Source organism: Odocoileus virginianus, chromosome 27 (assembly GCF_023699985.2).
Source record: "Odocoileus virginianus isolate 20LAN1187 ecotype Illinois chromosome 27, Ovbor_1.2, whole genome shotgun sequence".
NCBI classification, from domain to species: domain Eukaryota; kingdom Metazoa; phylum Chordata; class Mammalia; order Artiodactyla; family Cervidae; genus Odocoileus; species Odocoileus virginianus.
Genome location: NC_069700.1, coordinates 19,507,193 through 19,524,621, shown reverse-complemented (window position 1 = coordinate 19,524,621; position 17,429 = coordinate 19,507,193). Strand labels below are relative to the sequence as shown.

The 17,429-nt window shown below is 42.2% G+C and overlaps 1 protein-coding gene across 3 annotated transcripts in view; it reads left to right on the top strand.

Annotated features, from left to right (window-relative positions):
- Nucleotides 1-16,125, top strand: part of EFHC1 (EF-hand domain containing 1) — a 36,700-nt gene extending 20,575 nt beyond the window's left edge. For all 3 annotated transcript variants that reach the window (XM_020902850.2, XM_020902844.2, XM_020902856.2), the window contains 5 exons: nt 996-1,136; nt 3,477-3,690; nt 4,023-4,170; nt 14,379-14,589; nt 15,896-16,125. In XM_020902850.2, the coding sequence (XP_020758509.2) occupies nt 996-1,136; nt 3,477-3,690; nt 4,023-4,170; nt 14,379-14,589; nt 15,896-15,967 (786 nt within the window). In that variant the 3' untranslated portion in view covers nt 15,968-16,125. The remainder of the gene's footprint in view (nt 1-995; nt 1,137-3,476; nt 3,691-4,022; nt 4,171-14,378; nt 14,590-15,895) is intronic.
- Nucleotides 16,126-17,429: the final 1,304 nt, after the last annotated feature.

Genomic DNA, 17,429 nt, shown 5'->3' with positions numbered 1-17,429 from the left:
TGAATGAACATAACAGAATCCATGGTTTTTGAGGGAGTCCCCATTATAGATGGATCAGGGCTCATACAGACTAATTTGTTAAACTTGCTGAATACAATATGTTCGAAAATTTGGGGAAGATATCTACAGGTGAAAGCATGGTACAAGCAAGTTTGCTGAGAAAGCAGCACAAAAATGAGTCAGAGAAAAAGATTCAGCTGCAGTCTGCCTGGCATTGATGACAGGGAGGAAAGCTCTGAATTATTAATACTTAAGTTTTTGACAAATCCCAGCATCCTGTAGTGGTACCTTCAGCCCTTTGTTCATGACAAACATAAGTTCACCCTGTACTTCCACACTCACCGAATAATCTTTGCATCTGGAATTCAGTTCCATGAGTTTACTTCTTCACCAGGAAAGAGGAGTCCTATGTGGACAGTAGGGGGTCTGAGTTCTCAGTAAAGTATGACTCATTTTTATGAGGCAAAAATCAAGAAATAAAAATATCAGAAGTATGGAGGTAAATAGGAAAAAAAGAAGCATGAACCAAGCCCTGATGCCTCCACCCCACCCCCAGCTCCAACACACAGATGTGCGCGCTGTGGGTGAGCTGAGAAAATGGTTTCCAGATATGCCAGGCTGAGACCTACACCCCAGAACAAGGAAGTCACAGGCCCTTGGGCCTCACCAGGCTGCAAGTCCATGAGTACCAGGGCTGGGGAGCAGGACAAGGCTCTGCTGTGGCGGTAAGGGGTCAGTGGACATCAGTGATGTCTCAGTCCAGTCTGGAGGGTTACTTTGTAGCATCATGAGTCACTTGTGTGAGCAGTGATCAAGGGCGTAAAATCTATAAAGAGGAATGGAATATGTGATATGTTGTTTTCTCCAATTGCATTTGAATATGTAGAAATTACTTTTAAATATTTTCCAGACTTTAAAAAGAAACTTATAGTTACCTTTAATGAAATTTTCAAAACAAGCATCTGCTTTATTTCTTGCTTCCTTTTTTTCTTCAGGAGTTGCCTCCCTATAATGGCTTTGGCCTAATTGAAGACTCTGCTCAAAATTGCTTTGCTCTCATTCCAAAAGCTCCCAAAAAAGATGTTATTAAGATGCTGATGAACGAGAACAAGGTGCTTCGTTATTTGGCCACAGTGGTGAGGACAGTTTTTATATCCTGAGATTCAGTTGTGTCTCAGTACTGTGCACAGTTGTCTGTTTTGCCTGTACGCTAAAGAGTAACTAACAGCTGTCGGAGTTCTGTGTTTACTTAGCACATAACTCCAGCCTTCAGGCAGGGTGGGTGGCATTAAGCATGGTGCTCCCGAACCAAGACCTAGCTCAAGTCCTGTCTGCATTCAGAATTTTTCTGAGATCATTAATCTCTCTTCTCTAGCCCTCAAATTTTGACCAACTTTTTGGCCTTTTTTATTAAGCAGTTATGAAAGCGTTGACTTATATTCAAAGTATCTGTCTCTTTGTGTGCCTTTCCAGTGAACTGTCATTTCCTTGACAGTAGGGACCATGTCTTTTATAGTCATTAAATGTAACAAATGGAATTGTACTAATTTAATAGGTAACTTTGGGAGGTCATATGTTTAGTGGCTAAGAGGTTTGGAAAGAAACAAATTTAGATCCTGGATGTTCCACTCAGTGGCTGAATTGCCTGAAGCAAAATACTGATAAGAATTCAAAGGGTAATATCTTTAAAAATAGAAAAAAAAGCATAAATAGAAATATAAGTTCTATTTAGAAATATAGACATAAATAGCAGAAATTGACATGTTACTCTGGCAATATAAATGTGTTTGAAAAATGAGAACATAGTTAACTGATAAATTTTTTGAAATGTTGAACAAAGCTTTGAAACGAGAGTTCTAGCAAATTCTAGGACAATTAGAACATTCCACAATGTAAGAATTCTGGTAGGGCAGAAACCAACACAACATTGTAAAGCAATTTTCCTGATTAAAAAATAAGAAGAAAATTGTGATTGATAAAGGTTTTGCCATTGTTGCTCAGTTCTTTGAGTTACTATTAAAGTTCAAGAGTTTTGTTGAATTATAGTAATTGTGAATTCCTTGAGGGCGGGGGTAGTGTCTCTTTAGACTTTGTAGGCACTTGATAACTATTGGTTGAGTTGGTAAGTGAATTTATTTACACGTACACTGTCCATAAGTCAGGCAATATAATGTTATACTCATTTTATGTTTTGAAATATAAGAATCAGAGAGGTTAATTGGTGTGTCCCAGATTTTAGTGCTTAGACAGAGGCAGAAATGGAACTCAACCTAATGAAAACTCTTAAGTTAAAAAGATACCTGCACCCCAGTGTTAATAGCAGTACTGTTTAAAATAGCCAAGGAAATGGCAACCCATTCCAGTATTCTTACCTGGAAAAACCCATGGACAGAGGAGCCTGATAGGCTCCAGTCCATGGGGTCGCAAAGAGTCAGACACGACTGAGTGACTTCACTTTCACTTTCACTTTAAAATAGCCAAGAGTGGAAGCAACCTAAATGTCCATCAACAGAGGAATGGGTATAAAGAAGTTGTGTGGGAGGGTGTGTGTGTGTCTGTAATGGAATATTACTCAGCCACAAGAAAACTGTGAAATAATTTGCAGCAACATGGATTGACCTAAAGATTATCATATCAAGAATTTCAGTGAACAAGCCTGAAAGAGAAGAGTGAAGTAAAAAATTAGCATTATGCACACAACATAGTAAACTTGTTGCTGACCAGATCCATCAAAAGATGCTAATTTTAGCATCTATGGGAAAACCTTTGGGGAGAAACATGATTTTCGTAGTTTCTAAGTATCTCCCTCAAGATATTTATTAACTGCAAAGGGAAAGATGGTGACTTCCTCGGAGAGGAATCTACCAGGCATCTTCTTAACCAAGTGATCAAGGTCAGCATCACCAATAAAAAGACGTTTTGACATCATGGACTCCTTGATATGCACAAAAAAGGATCTTCATAAATTTTCCTCCCCTTTAAAATTTTCTTTTTTAAATTATGTATAGAAATGGATTTGTGTAAAGGCATAGACTTTGCATAATGACTTTAGTGTCCTTGAAGCTGAACATAATGTCAGCTGAGAGGTTTCAGACTAGCCACCTTTGGATAGAATATAGCCCATACGTTCTCTCTGGCCTGCCTGGTGCTTTTAAAGAGTTGGAAGTCAACATGTTAAAGTCAGGGATTTAATATAGTAATCCATATCTCTATCTTCTCATGAAAAATTGGAAGATCTAGCAACATTGGGCCTGCATTCATTCCCACAGGCAACAGTCAACTGGTGTGAGTTGGGGCAGCTTCCCTTAGGTGAGGTGTACCCTGCCCAGACCTCCAGAGTACCCACGTACTGTTCATTCCTGTTATATTCCATATGTTAGGTTTATATTGTACCCTAGTCTCTGTAGGTATTTTAGTTGGCAGCATCTGCATAGATCGTGTATCTTCATAATGTCCTCTTTTCTTCACCTTTCCAGGAATCCCCCATCCCAGAAGACAAAGACCGCCGGTTTGTCTTGTCTTATTTTCTAGCCACTGACATGATCAGTATCTTTGAGCCTCCTGTTCGAAATTCTGGTATCATTGGGGGCAAGTATCTCGGCAGAACTAAAGTTGTCAAACCAGGTTCCTCAGTGGAAAACCCTGTCTACTATGGCCCCAGTGACTTCTTCATTGGTGCTGTGATTGAGGGTAGGTCTCAGCAGAGTTCAGGCTTTCCTACTGGACTTATTGGGGATTTAACTCAGTGAACCCTTGAAGGAGGCGTTAGTCTGCAGTCCAGAAGTACATGTGGTTCAGTGTCTTAATGTCCTCCTTTATCAATTAAACTGTAAATGGTTGCATTTATTGGCTGTAGATGGAGACTTGGAGTTCCCTAAATGCTGAGCAAACTAGTGCATATTAGTTTGGAGAGCTATTTAAGGTTCATTAGTCTAGGTCACAAAATACATGTCCGTGAATTTTTACTCTTGTTTGCCTGATAAAAACATAACCCGGCTAATGTATTTCTACCTTCTCCCCAGTGTTTGGCCGCCGGTTCGTCATCCTTGATATAGATGATTACGTTTTGAAATACATGGAGAGCAATGCTGCCCAGTATTCACCAGAAGCACTCCTGTCGATTCAGAACCGCATTCGAAAGCAAGAAGCTCCTGCACCAGAATTGGACGGGTATGTCTGACCTTCTGAGATCCATTTTGGCTTTGGCACAATGAGATATTCAGGAAACAGTTCTTAACAAAATGAATGGGTAGTCACATTTTAGCTCTTCAGATTTCCCTCACCAATGGAAATTCTTATACACAGGTGGTGGTGGTTGTTTAGTCACTAAGTCATGTCCTACTCTTTTGTGATCCCATGAACTATAACCCGCCAGGCTCCTCTGTCCAGGGGATTTCCCAGGCAAGAATACTGGAGTGGGTTGCCATTTCCTTCTCCAGGGGATCTTCCTGACCCAGGTATGGAACCCGTGTTTGCTGCTTGGCAGGTGGTTTATACAGGTTACCTGGGTTTAATATAATAACTTGGGTTTCCTTGTTGCCTCAGTGGTAAAGAATCTGCCTGCCAAGGTAGGAGACACCAGTTCAATTCCTGGGTCGGGAAGATCCCCTGGAGAAGCAAAAGGCAACCTACTCCAGTATTAATGCCTGGGAAATCGCATGGACAGAGGACCCTGGTGGGATGCAATCCATTTTGGGTCTCAAAGAGTCAGACATGACTTAGTGACTGAACAACAATGATTAAAACAGGGGCTGTAGGGGAGATGAGAGAAGGAGGAGGTAAGGATGATCAATGTTTCTGACCTGAGCAGTTGGGAAGGAGGAGTTGCCACCAGCTGGGATGGAGAAGTATATTATAGGCAGAGGAGCGTGTTTTGGAGGTGGTGGCGTGGTGGGGGTGTTTCAGTTTTGGACATACCAGGGTTGAAGATACCTTTAGATATTCAAGTAGAGTGATCAAACAGGCTGTAGGACATATAAATCTGGAGTTCAGGTGAGAGGCCTAGGCTGTGGGAGTTGTGGGCATATAAGTGATATTTTAAGCCACGAGACTTAAAGGTGAAATCGCTAAGGTAGTCTTTATAGACAGAGAAGAAAGAATAGCTCCAAGGATTGCACTCTGGAGTCCTCCAGCAGTAAGAGTTGGGAAGAGAAACTGGGCAGGACAGCTAGTGAGGCAGGAAGAAAGCCAGGCAGGTGTGGTGTCCTGGAATCCAGGTGGAGGCTCCAGGTGTCCCCTTTAGCCCAGAAGTTTATAGTGGGATTATAAATGTGACCTCGCGGACAGTCTTTGTGCCAATGGGAAAATTCCCTCTTGTTCTGCAACTTCAAAAGCTTTTTGTCAAAACATGAAAAACTCTGATGGTTACAAATGTATAGGGAGATTAAAAAATAGTAAAATTCATTTTTATTTAGTCCACTGTAATTTTAAGACATTGCCAACACTGAGGATTAAAAATGTTTCATTTCTTTGTAAAAAACAATAAAGAGTAGGAACAGTGCTTGCCTTCTTGTTGTCATGCAATCTGTGATTCAGAGTAAGTATCTTTTCTATGCCTCCGCAAATCATCAGATTTCTTTCCAAGTTTGAATCAACTTCTTATTTTTGCTTTTGGTGTTGTGAATACATCCTAGAGTTCCTTTAATGACAGTGAAATATCTCAAGAGTCCTTTTAATGTGAAGTTTTTGAGCTTCTCAGGTGGCTCAGATGGTAAAGAACCCGCCTGCAGTGCGGGAGACCTGGGTTCAATCCCTGGGTTGGGAACACCCCCTGGAGAAGGGAATGGCAACCCACTCCGGTATTCTTCCCTGGAGAATCCCACGGACAGAGGAGCCTGGCAGGCTACAGCCCATGGGGTCACAGAGAGTCGGACGCGACTGAGTGATTTTCGCTTCACGTCTTGCTGGCATCTGGGATATCATGATCCCTTTTGTCCCCATCATTTCCTTCATTTGCGTCGGTGCACCGGCTCTTGCTGGGGTCCTCCGGCTGCACATCGAGTCTCTCGGACGGCGGCAGTGTCCGCATTCCCACGGTCAGCTAGTTCTTCTGTAACTCCGTTGTGTTTGACCTGAATTCTCCTTTCTAGCTCTATCACTTTTGGATGTTTTTTTTTTTGCTGCCCTCTCATCTGTGCTAACCAAAGTTCTCTCCTTCATTGTCCATTTTTGTAAACTGTCACTTGAGTTTATCCTTTAGAGAAAAGGAGACAACACAGCTACACACTTTGCTGTCTGTGTGTGGCTTGAAAAACATGCCTGGTTACTAGTTGCTGACAGATTTTGAAGGGAGGATATGTTTGTCATTGATTGTGACACACATCTGCTATTTATACAGTGACTTGTGAGCTAGAAATCTGACAGTGAGTTTTCACTTTAGGCAGTAATTCACAGTTAATGAACTGTGGTAACTGAATGTCGAACCATGTTGTTGAGGGACTGGGTTATTTAACCAGTAAACTGTGGTAACTGAAATTCATGCATATCTGAGCCGTGCGAAGTCGTAATTGCCTGCACATCAACGAAGACAGTGATTCACTGTCTCAAGTAAGGATTTAGCAAGAAGTAGGCACTGGGGACCTCAGTGAGGACTTTCACTGGAATAGAGGGGGTGGGCTTAAGAGATGGGAGGACAGGAACTTGAGGATGTTGGTGCAAAGGGGAACAGGGAGATGGGGAGTAGCTGGCAGAGGAAGTGGAGCTGAGGGCTTTTTGATTTGTTTATAAGAATAAAGAGCAGCAAGTTTGTATGTAAATGGGAATAATTCTGTAGGGAAGGAAGCACTGATAAATCTGTGAGAGAGGGGAGATTTGTGGTGTCTATGAGAGACGGTGGGGTGTTCAGGACATGGGAGGAACTGGCTTTAGAAGGAAGCATCCGTCATCCATCTCGGGCAGTGGTTCACCGATGTTTTTGTTCTCAGGACACCTTTACATTGCTAAAACTTATTGAAGACCTCAAAAGCTTTTGGTTTACGTGGTTTATATCTGTTGATGTTTGCCTTATTAGAAATGATAGCTGAGGCATTTAAAAATATTTATTAATGTTTAAAAAAGCCATTTCGTGTTAATACAAATAACTTAATTTTTATGAAAAATAACTATTATACCTGCAAACTCCCCCCCAAAAAGAGTGGCAGCATTGTTTCACATTTTTGCAAGTGTCTTTAATGTCTGACTTTATTATTAGACAGCTGGATTTTCATCTGCCTCTGTACTGGGCCTACTGTGATATCATTTGTCATGTAATCTTTGGAAGAGTCCTCTGTGGATGTGTGAGAAATCAGGAGTAAAGAAGAAGATAACAGTGTAGTAATATTATGAGAGCAGCTTTGACCTCAGACTTCCACGAGGGTCTCAAGAAGCTCCCAGGGTCCCTGGATTACTCTCTGAAAACATAATGTGTGTGCCAGGCAGGAAGGCAGGGTGTGTGGGTGCAGGTGCTGGAAGGTTGGTTGAGGGGTCCTTCTCATTGTTTCACTGTTTTCACCATAGCAGTGCAGTAGGAAGAATGCGGATGCAGAGACGTTGGAGGTTCCGGGAGGAGAAGTTGGGAAATGTTCTATTGACTCTACAAATAAATAAAATGAATATAAAAATAAAGTGAAAATAAATGCATACCATCATTTTACCTGCTACTAAGAAAGAAAGACTGTCAGTTATAATTGAGACTCACCGTCAATTTTAAAATGCATCCTGATTCTAGAGATGTGAAAAAATACGAAGGAAAATGAGTCTCTTCAGCTGGTGAAACATGACAGCCGTCTGGGAGAGTGGGAGGCAGATGGCACGAGAGCCAGTTAGGTGGCTGGGCACCAGGAAGGACCAGGTTGAGATTCACGGCACACATTTAACTCGAGTACTTCTCAAAAGCTTTTTTCTGTAATTTCCCCCTGTCTCTGCAAATACCAGGAGCACTGGAAAGCTGCTTGCTTTGGCGTACCTCAGGTGGGCTGTTTTCTCCCCCTTTATTTAGTAATGAGAAAAAGATAGCATCAGGGCACTTAGAGTAAGATATGAATAAAAATAAATTCAAGTTCTGGGTTAACAGATCCATGGCTGTCGTCGTTCTGACCCTCACTTTGGTTCTCTTCTCTTGTGATGAGTCAGGGGTAAAGGAGAGAAAATGCTCAAAGGTGCTATGAACCCCGGCGTCTCACCCTTCATGTCTTATAGCCATACTTCTTTTGGCTCTTGACTCCACCCATCTGGTAAAGAATCCCACTCTAAGGAACTGCAAACCCTGTATTTGACTGATCATTGCTAAGAATAATGAAAAGGGATCCTGAGTACTTGTCATGCCCAAGAACTTTTTATGTCCAGTGTTGGCTACTGGATGATGAAATTTGGAGTTAGCCATCTTCTTTCTCTGAGCCATAAAATTAAAACAGTGCCCACATGATTGAAGTGTTGACTTCATCTGAAGTTCTGTTCAGGTTTAGGTCCCCCCACTGGCAGGTGGGTTCTTTACCACTGAGCTACCAGGGAAGCCGTCCATATTCACTCTGCAGTTGGGCTCAAGTAGATCCAGTGTGAGTGGCTTCCATTTTCCTACTCTTTGCCTTGGAATGTTTCTTTACTAAGCTCTTTACTTTCTTGTCACAGCTAAGTAGCTCCCATTTCTCCAAAGTAAATTCTTTTGTGTCTGTCACTGCCTCCTTTCTGACTGCGCTAGTATCCAAATACTCTCCAGAAGTTGTTTCTTGAGGTCACTGATTGTTTTCAGATCTAATGGTCTCTTGTCATTTATTCATTAATTCAGTGATATTGGAGCCTGCACCACATGCCAGACCTTAATAAACACTCAAGGCAGCCAGATGAGAGAATAGGAGCTCGTTGTCTAGGGCAGAGGTTGGCAGACTCTTTTGGAAAGAGTAGTAAATAATTTAGGTTTGTAAGCCATACCAGCATCTCTGTTGTAAACTCCTCAGCTCTGCCTTTGTGGGGTGAAAGCAGCCATAGCCAGTTTGTAAATGAATAGGTATGACTGTATTTCACTTAAACTTTATTTAGAAAAACAGGCTGCCCACTGGCTTTGGCCTTTGGGCCAACCCCCCGATCTAGTGTTCAGCCTTTTTGATCTACATACAATGTAAATTGTTTTTTTTACCACAGTGCCTTCTGACTCATCTGCCCACCTCCATTCCCTTCTTTAACCCATTGCACACAAGTTACCAGACCGAAAGTTATCATACCAGTCATGCTGGAACTTGACTCCAAATTCATCATACTGCTTTTCCTCTGCCCATTTTATTGAAGTATCATTGACAAAACTGTGTAAAGTACAATGTGATGATTTGATATACATGTACACTGTGATATGATTACCACAACCTAGTTAGTTAACACATTCATCATCTCACATTGTTTGTTGTTCAGTCACTCAGTCGTGTCCGACTCTTTGTGACCCCATGGACTGCAGCACGCTAGGCTTCCCTGTCCTTCACTATCTCCCTGAGTTTGCTCAAACTCATGCCCATCAAGTCAGTGATGCCATCCTACCATCTCATCCTCTGTTGCCCCCTTCTCTTGCCCTCAGTCTTTCCCAGCATCAGGGTCTTTTCCAGTGAGTCAGTTTTTCGCATCAAGTGGCCAAAGTATTGGAGTTTCAGCTTTAGCATCAGTCCTTCCAATGAATATTCAGGACTGATTTCCTTTACAATTGACTGGTTTGATCTCCTTGCAGTCCAAGGGACTCTCGAGAATCTTCTCCAGCACCACAGTTCAAAAGCATCGATTCCTCAGCACTCAGCTTTCTTTACTGTCCAACTCTCACATCCATACATGACTACTGGAAAAAGCATAGTTTTGACTAGATGGACTTAGTTGGAAAAGTAATGTCTCTCCTTTTTAATATGCTGTCTAGGTTTGTTGCATCAGGTGGCCAAAGTCCTTCCAATGAATGTTCAGGATTGATTTCCTTTAGGATTGACTGGTTTCATCTCCTTGCCGTCCAGGGAGTTCAGTCATCTCACAAAGTTACAGTTTATTCTTGCATGTGACTGGTGGGAATGCTTAAAATCTCCTCTTGAAGCAAATTTCAGGTATACAGTACTACTAACTATGGCCACAACACTGCCTTAAATTCCCAGAACTTATTCACCTCATAACTGAGTGTGTGTCGTTTGACCAGTGTCTCCCCTCCTGCTTACTCTCCAACCTTTGGCAGCTACCCTTCTAGTCTCTGTTTCTGAGTTCAGCATTTTTTAGATGTCTAAAATCACTAATCATAATGTCCTTCTAAACTCATTTACACTGTCACAAATGGCAAGACTTCTTTTTTAAATCCATTCATCTGTCAGGGGACACTTTGATTGTTTCCGTATCTTAGCTGTTGTGAATAATGGTGCAAAAAACAGGGGAGTACATGTGTCTTTTTAGTAGAGATGCTAATTTTGTATCCTTCATAGAGATCAACCCAGAAGTGAGATTGCTGGATCATATGGTAGTTCTGTTTTTAATTGTTTAAGGAACCTTCACACTATTTTCCATAGTGTAAAATATTTTCCAGCTTTTATTTTCCATAGTGGCTGTGCCAGTTCCCACCGCAGTTGGTGGGAGTGTAAAGGGGTTCCCTTTTACATCCTCAACAACTTTGCTCTGTTGTCTTTTTGATAATAGCTATCCTAACCACTGTGAGGTATCTCCTTGTGGTTTGATTTCCATTTCCCTGATGATTAGTGATGTTGAACATCTTTCCATGTACCTCTTGCCATTTGTGTGTCCTACAAAAATAGCTATTCAGTTATGCTCATTTTTAAATTAGTTTTTTCTTTGCTGTTGACACATGTGAATTCCTTATATATTTTAGATCTTAACCCCTTATCAGATACATGGTTTGTCCTGTGGTTTGAATGTTTGTGTCCCTCCAAAATTCATGCTGATACCTGATGTGATGCTATTAAGAGGTAGGACCTTTGAGAGGCTATTAGTGGCTGTATAAAAAAGGCCTTAAAAACTCACTAGCCCCCTTCCACAAGGAAGGAAGGACACAGTGAGAAAGCTGTGACCCAGAAGAGAGTCAGCACTAGCCACCATATGTAATCTGTGGCACCAAGATCTTGGACTTTTAGCCTCCAGAAATATGATAAATACATTTCTGTTGTGTATAAGTGATCCAGTCTCTAGTATTTTGTTATAGTAGCCCGAATAGATAGTTTGCAAATATTTTCTCCCATTCTGTTGATTCTTTTGTATGTTGATGATTTCCTTTTCTGTGCAGAACCTTTTGACTTTTATGTAGTCCTACTTGTTTTTGTTGCCAGTGCTTTTGGTATAATATCCAAAAAATCATTGCCAAGAACAAAGTCAGGACCTTTTTCCTGTGTTTTCTTGTAGGAGCTTTACAGTTTTCAAATCTTATGTTTAGGTCTCCAGTACTTTTTGAGTTGTATAAAATAGGGATCCAGCTTCATTCTAATTATATAAAATAGTGGATATCCATTTTTCCCAGCAACATTTATTGAAAAATGTCCTTTCTCCATTATGTATTCTTGGGACCCTTGTTAAAGATTAGTTGACCATATATGTGTGGGTTTACTTCTGGGCTCTCTGTTCTATTCCATTGGTGTGTGTGTCTGTTTTTAATGCCAGTTCCATACTGATTTGATTACTATAGCTTTATAATACAGTTGGGAATCAGGAAGTGCCATGCCTCCTGCTTTGTTGTTCTAAGTCTTGACTATTTGGGGGTTTTTGTAGCTACATACAAGTTTTAGCATTTTGTTTTCTATTTCTGTGAAAAATGCCACTAGAATTTTGGTGGGGACTACATTAAATCTGTAGATGGCTTTGGGTGGTATAAGCATGTTCAGTTCAGTCACTCAGTCGTGTCTGACTCTTTGTGACCCCATGAACTGCAGCACGCCAGGCCTCCCTGTCCATCACCAACTCCCGGAGTCCACCCAAACTCATGTCCATTGAGTCAGTGATGCCATCCAACCATCTCATCCTTTGTCTTCCCCTTCTCCTCCTGCCCTCAATGTTTCCCAGCATCAGGGTCTTTTCAAATGAGACAGCTCTTCACATCAGATGGCCAAAGTATTAGAATTTCTGCTTCAACATCAGTCCCTCCAATGAACACCCAGGACTGAGCTCCTTTAGGATGGACCGGGAGTTGGGCGATGGAAAGGGAGGGGGAAAGGAAGGCCTGGCGTGCTGCAGTCCATGGGGTTGCAAAGAGTCGGACATGACTGAGTGACTGAACTGAACTGAAAGACTAATATGTAAGATCCTGTCATCTGTAGACTGAAACAATTGTACTTCTTCCTTTTCTATTTGGATGCCTTTCATTTCTTTTTTTTGTCTAATTTTTCTGGCTAGGTCTCTGTAGCTTTCCCAGTGGCTCAGTGGTAAAGAATTTGCCTGCAAGGCAGGAGACAGAAAAGACTCTGGTTCAATCCCTGGGTCAGGAATATCCCTTGGAGGGAGAAATAGCAACCTACTCCAGTATCCTTGCCTGAAAAATCCCATGGAGAGAGGAGCCTGGTGGGTTACAGTCCAAAGGGTGTCAAAGAGTTGGCCACACACAACTAAGTGGGCACACAGGTCTCTTGAGTAGAAGTGGCAAGAGTGTGCACCTTTGTCTTGTTTCTGATCTTACAGAATGGGCATCATCGTCTTGTTCAATACAGGGTGTGTTATTAGCTGGGGGCTTCTCATGTGTGGCCATTATACTGTTGAAGTACATTCCTTCTCTACCTAATTTGTTTGAATTTTCATCATGAAAGGATGTTGAGTTTCATCAAATGCTGTTTCTGTGTGCATTGAGATGAACATATGATTTTTATCCTTCATTCTTAATGTGTTATTGATTTGTGTATGTTGAACCATACTTGCATAGTCAGGGTAAATCCCACTTGATCATGATGTACAATCTTTTTAATGTGCTGTTGAATTCAGTTTGCTGGTGTTTTGTTGAGGACTTTTGCATTTGTGTTCACCAAGGGTTATTGGTCTGTAATTTTCTTTTCTTGTAGTGTCATAGTTTGGATTTGATGTCAAAGTATGCTGGCCTTGTATGAATTTGGGAGTGTTTCCTCCTCTTCTTTTTTTTGGGGGAGGAGTTTGAAATGGATCAGTATTAATTCTTCCTTAAATATTTGGTACAGTTCACCATGAAACCATCTAGTCCTGGGCATTTGTTGGGAGATTTTTGATTCCTGATTAATCTTCATATCATTGGTCTGTTTAGATTTTCTATTTCTTTGTAATTCAGGCTTGGTAGGTTGTTTGTTTCTTAGAATGTATCCATTTCTTCCAGGTTATCCAACCTGTTGATAAGTAATTGTTCATGTAGTCTCTCCTGATCCTTTGTATTTCTGTGGTATTAGTTGTAATGTCTTCTCTCATTTCTGATTTTGAGTCTTTTTTAAAAAAATTAGTCAAGTTAAAAAGTTTATCAGTTTTATCTTAAAAAAAAAAAAAAAAAAGAAAAAGCTCTTAGTTTCATTGATCTTGTCTGTCATTTTTCCAGGATCTCTTTCCTTTATTTCTGCTCTGATCTTTCCTTTCTTCTGCTAACTTTGGGCTTATATTTTTATTTTTCTAGTTCCTTGAGGTATAAACTTAGGTCCTTTGAGATCTTTCTTTTTTCTTCATTTGGGCTGCACTGCATGGCTAATGGGATCTCAGCTCCTTCATCAGGGATTGAACCTGGGCCACAGCAGTGAAAGCACCGTGTCCTAGCCACTGGACTGCCTAGGAACTCCTTCTTTTTCTTTTTTTACTGTAAACTTCCCTCTTAGAACTGCTTTTGTTGTATCCCATAAATTTTGGTATCTGGTACAGGGGACCGCTGAACAACACAGGTTGGCTCTGTGTGAGTGTACTTATATGCAGACTTTTTTTCAGTGAATATGTATTGTATTACTACACAATCCTCAAAGGGTTGACTCTGGATACAGAACCACCACACATTCAGAGGGCTGACTATAAGTTATACCCAGATTTTTGACTGTGTGGAGGGCTGATGCCCCTAAACCCTACTTTTGTTCAAGGGTCAACTGTATATCCCTTTTGTTTCTAGATATTTTATTTCTCTTTTACTTTGATTTCATTACACTACTTTTAGGCATCTGTTTCTAAAAACATTCATTTCTAGGTGATGTAACAGATGATGACAATCATGCGACTCCCACAGACGTCTGACTTGGAGGTGGCCTGCAGTGGTGGTATGTCTGGCTGTTTGTGGGGCAAGTATTTGACAGATGGTAGCGAGGGAGGCTGAGCCACAGACATGAACAGTTATTGATCAGCTCAGCATCAAAACTGTATCCTTAGAGGCTTCCCCAGCTTCACCAAGTGAGAACTTTGGTTGCCAAGATCAGATCGTTGGAGAATGAACATCACGTTCAGCCTTTTCTTTCCTCTCTCCACAGCCAGCAAGCAGAAGAGGACCCGGGGGTGCAGGACATGGAGGCCCTGATAGACACGATCCAGAAGCAACTGAAAGATTACCCATGCAGGGACAACATCCGCGAGGCCTTTCAGATCTATGACAAGGAAGCTTCAGGATACGTGGACAGGGAGACGTTCTTTAAAATCTGTGGCTCTTACCAGCTCCCAGTTGATGACTCCTTGATTAAGGAGGTGAGTAGGAGTTACTCTTCTGGGCTAATTGTGGAGGCTGGGCATGGCTTACTTGCTCCCGAAGGCAGCGAGTTTTTGTATTTTAACTGGGGAAGCTTTGGGGTGCTCGAATCAGATCTGCCGTTCAGTCCTGATTATGGCATTTGCCCTTGGCTGGTCATTCCTAATGCTGCTGTAGGGCGTCTCTTTAGGTGGGCAGGCTTCAGACAGCAGAGCGGCCGGTGAGCCATGTGGGTGCTGAAGGAGGGTGGTCGCCGAGGGCAGATGGGAAAGCTGGACTGAGCAGGATGGTGGAAGCTCCGACGCCTTCACAGGTGACACCTGTGCTTGTCCACTGGTAGGGCCGGCATGGGAGAGGGCGTGACCACTGACCCAGGTCCATGGCCAGCTGGACATTCTCCTCTTAGAGTTTCCATGAGCGACCTGAGAGGGCATTTCATGCCTCTTTCTCTTCATAAATCCCTTTGACCAGGTTCAGGATGTCTTGTCAGGACTAGAAGTTAGGACAAACTTTCTGCCTCAGTTGCCAATGACAGTGGCTAATAATATCATGAGACATTCTCACTGATGAAGAGCACTGTGGTGCTGTAGTCCTTCTCAATGACACTTTAGCACAGTGGGGTGCTGGGAAGCTAAGAGTCGTTTAGGGAAAGCTTTTGTTTGGGATTGGTGTGCCTGGCTTGGGGACAAGAATTTGTCAGGAACCTAAGCAAGGAGTGAGGGAGGCAGGTGGAAGGATAGCATCAGCTTTTCCTTGCTTTTGGACTCAAACTGAGACATTGGCTCTTCCTTGGTCTCGAGACTGCTGGCCTTCAGCAGCCTCGCATGGGCAAAACACCCATCTGACTTCCCAAGCCTTTGTATCGCCTGTGATCTGACATGGGAGCTGTATCAGGGGGTGGGGAAGGGATGGGTCTGCATACATCTTTTAACCACAGTGGATGGGTGTACTTAATGCCACTCACAGGTGAGTTTCAGGAGACCTGGTGTTAGCAGTGACATGACTAGATTTTTCTTTTAGGCTGTGATAACTCGTAACTGAATATAAGAACAAAAATGCTTTGAAAATGACAGTATCCTTATAAATGTTAGACCTGAAACCTTGGGCAGGCCATTTACACCATCTGATCTTTCTTTTCATGAAGTGTTAAGATCAGGAAATCTGACCTACCTCTGCTGGGTTCCCAAGATCATTTCAGATCAGCTGAGGGTATGAACATTTGAGCTGTTACACACAGCGTGGGGGGCAGTCACTAACAAGGCTCCACCGTGGAGCTGAAAGCAGCCTGCTGTCTCTCACCTGCAGCTCATCAGGATGTGCTCTCATGGAGAAGACAAGATCGACTACTATAACTTCGTCCGTGCTTTCTCCAACTGACCTGCTGAGGACAGAACGCAGCACAGTATGTTGACTGTGGGCCTCCATCTACCTGTACGCCTCATAGAGGCATTTACAGAGCTCTTGAAATTCCATTTCTTTTTTGGTTATTATATTTCACTACCACTGAAGTCTAAATTAAATTGGATCATGTAGGAGCTAAGGTTGGTGCCTTATTTAGGGAAGGGGACAGGAGTGTTGTGATGATTAATTCTGTGTGTCAGCTTGACTAAATATGGGTGCCTGGACATTTCTGGGTGTGTTTGTGAGGCTGTTTGTGGATGAAGTTACCATCCGAGTTGGTGGATGGAGGAAAGTACATGGCCCCCTCCAGGATAGGAGCCCCTCACCCCTCACTAAAGGCTTGAATAGAACAAAAAGGCTGACCCTTCCCTGATAAGAGAGGATTCCTTCAGCCTGCCTGCCTTGACATCAGCTTTTCCCTGCTTTCGGACTCAGACTGAGACATCGGCTCTTCCTTGGTCTTGAGACTCCTGGCCTTCACACAGGATCTCCTCATCAGCTCTCAACAAGTCTCCAGACTGCTCACTGTAGATACTGGAGCTTGTTAGGCTCCACAGTTACAAGAACCAGTTCCTTATAATCAGTCCCTTTTTCTCTCTCTATAGAGCCTATTGGTTCTATTTCTCTGGAGAAAGAACCCTGACTAATGCAGGAGTAGAATGATCAGGAGCAGGACAGATAGAATTGCTCAGAGAGACACCATGTGGGGTGCGGGGACCACCCCTCCCCGCAGACGGGTAGAGAAGTAGACACCATTTTTCAACTGCAGTTCTAGGCCCCTTAGTAGACCTGCATTTTAAAAAATTAGATATTAGGTTGGTGCAAATGTAACTGCACCAAATGCAGTTACAAATGTTGCAGACCATGAATTTTAAATCATTGAAACAAGGCTCAGAGACATCAAATAAATATAAACAGCAAGTAATAAATCATTAGCCAAAAAAAGCAACAAAGCAAGAAATATGGATTAAGATGATGTATAACATAACTACATTTATTTAAGAATGTATTCCGATACCAAGTGACGAAGCTCAACAGTGCAAAACCACACTTACTTTTGCACCAACCTAATGGAACAGGAGCCATCACAGGGTGGTACTCTAACTTGTATTGTTTCATGAAATTTTTGTTTCATGAGTCACGAGGTATAATGTATTTCCTGATGTTGGCTGTAGCTTAAAAAAAAAAATTTTTAGAGAAACTGCTCTTAGAGAACCCGGCCTCAAGATAAGCAGAACAGATTAGAATAGCAGCTCCCAGTTACCTACTAGGCTCTGATGGACTTTCAGAAGTCCAGAAGCAGGGCTGCTCCTCAGTTGAAGTCAGCTTTATAAGCACTGTTTTGGATTCCTCCCCACCAGCACTCCGTCTGCATTCCCAGGGCCCTGAAAATACCATCTAGTCAAGCCTGTTACCTGTAGGCTTCGGGGGTACCTGA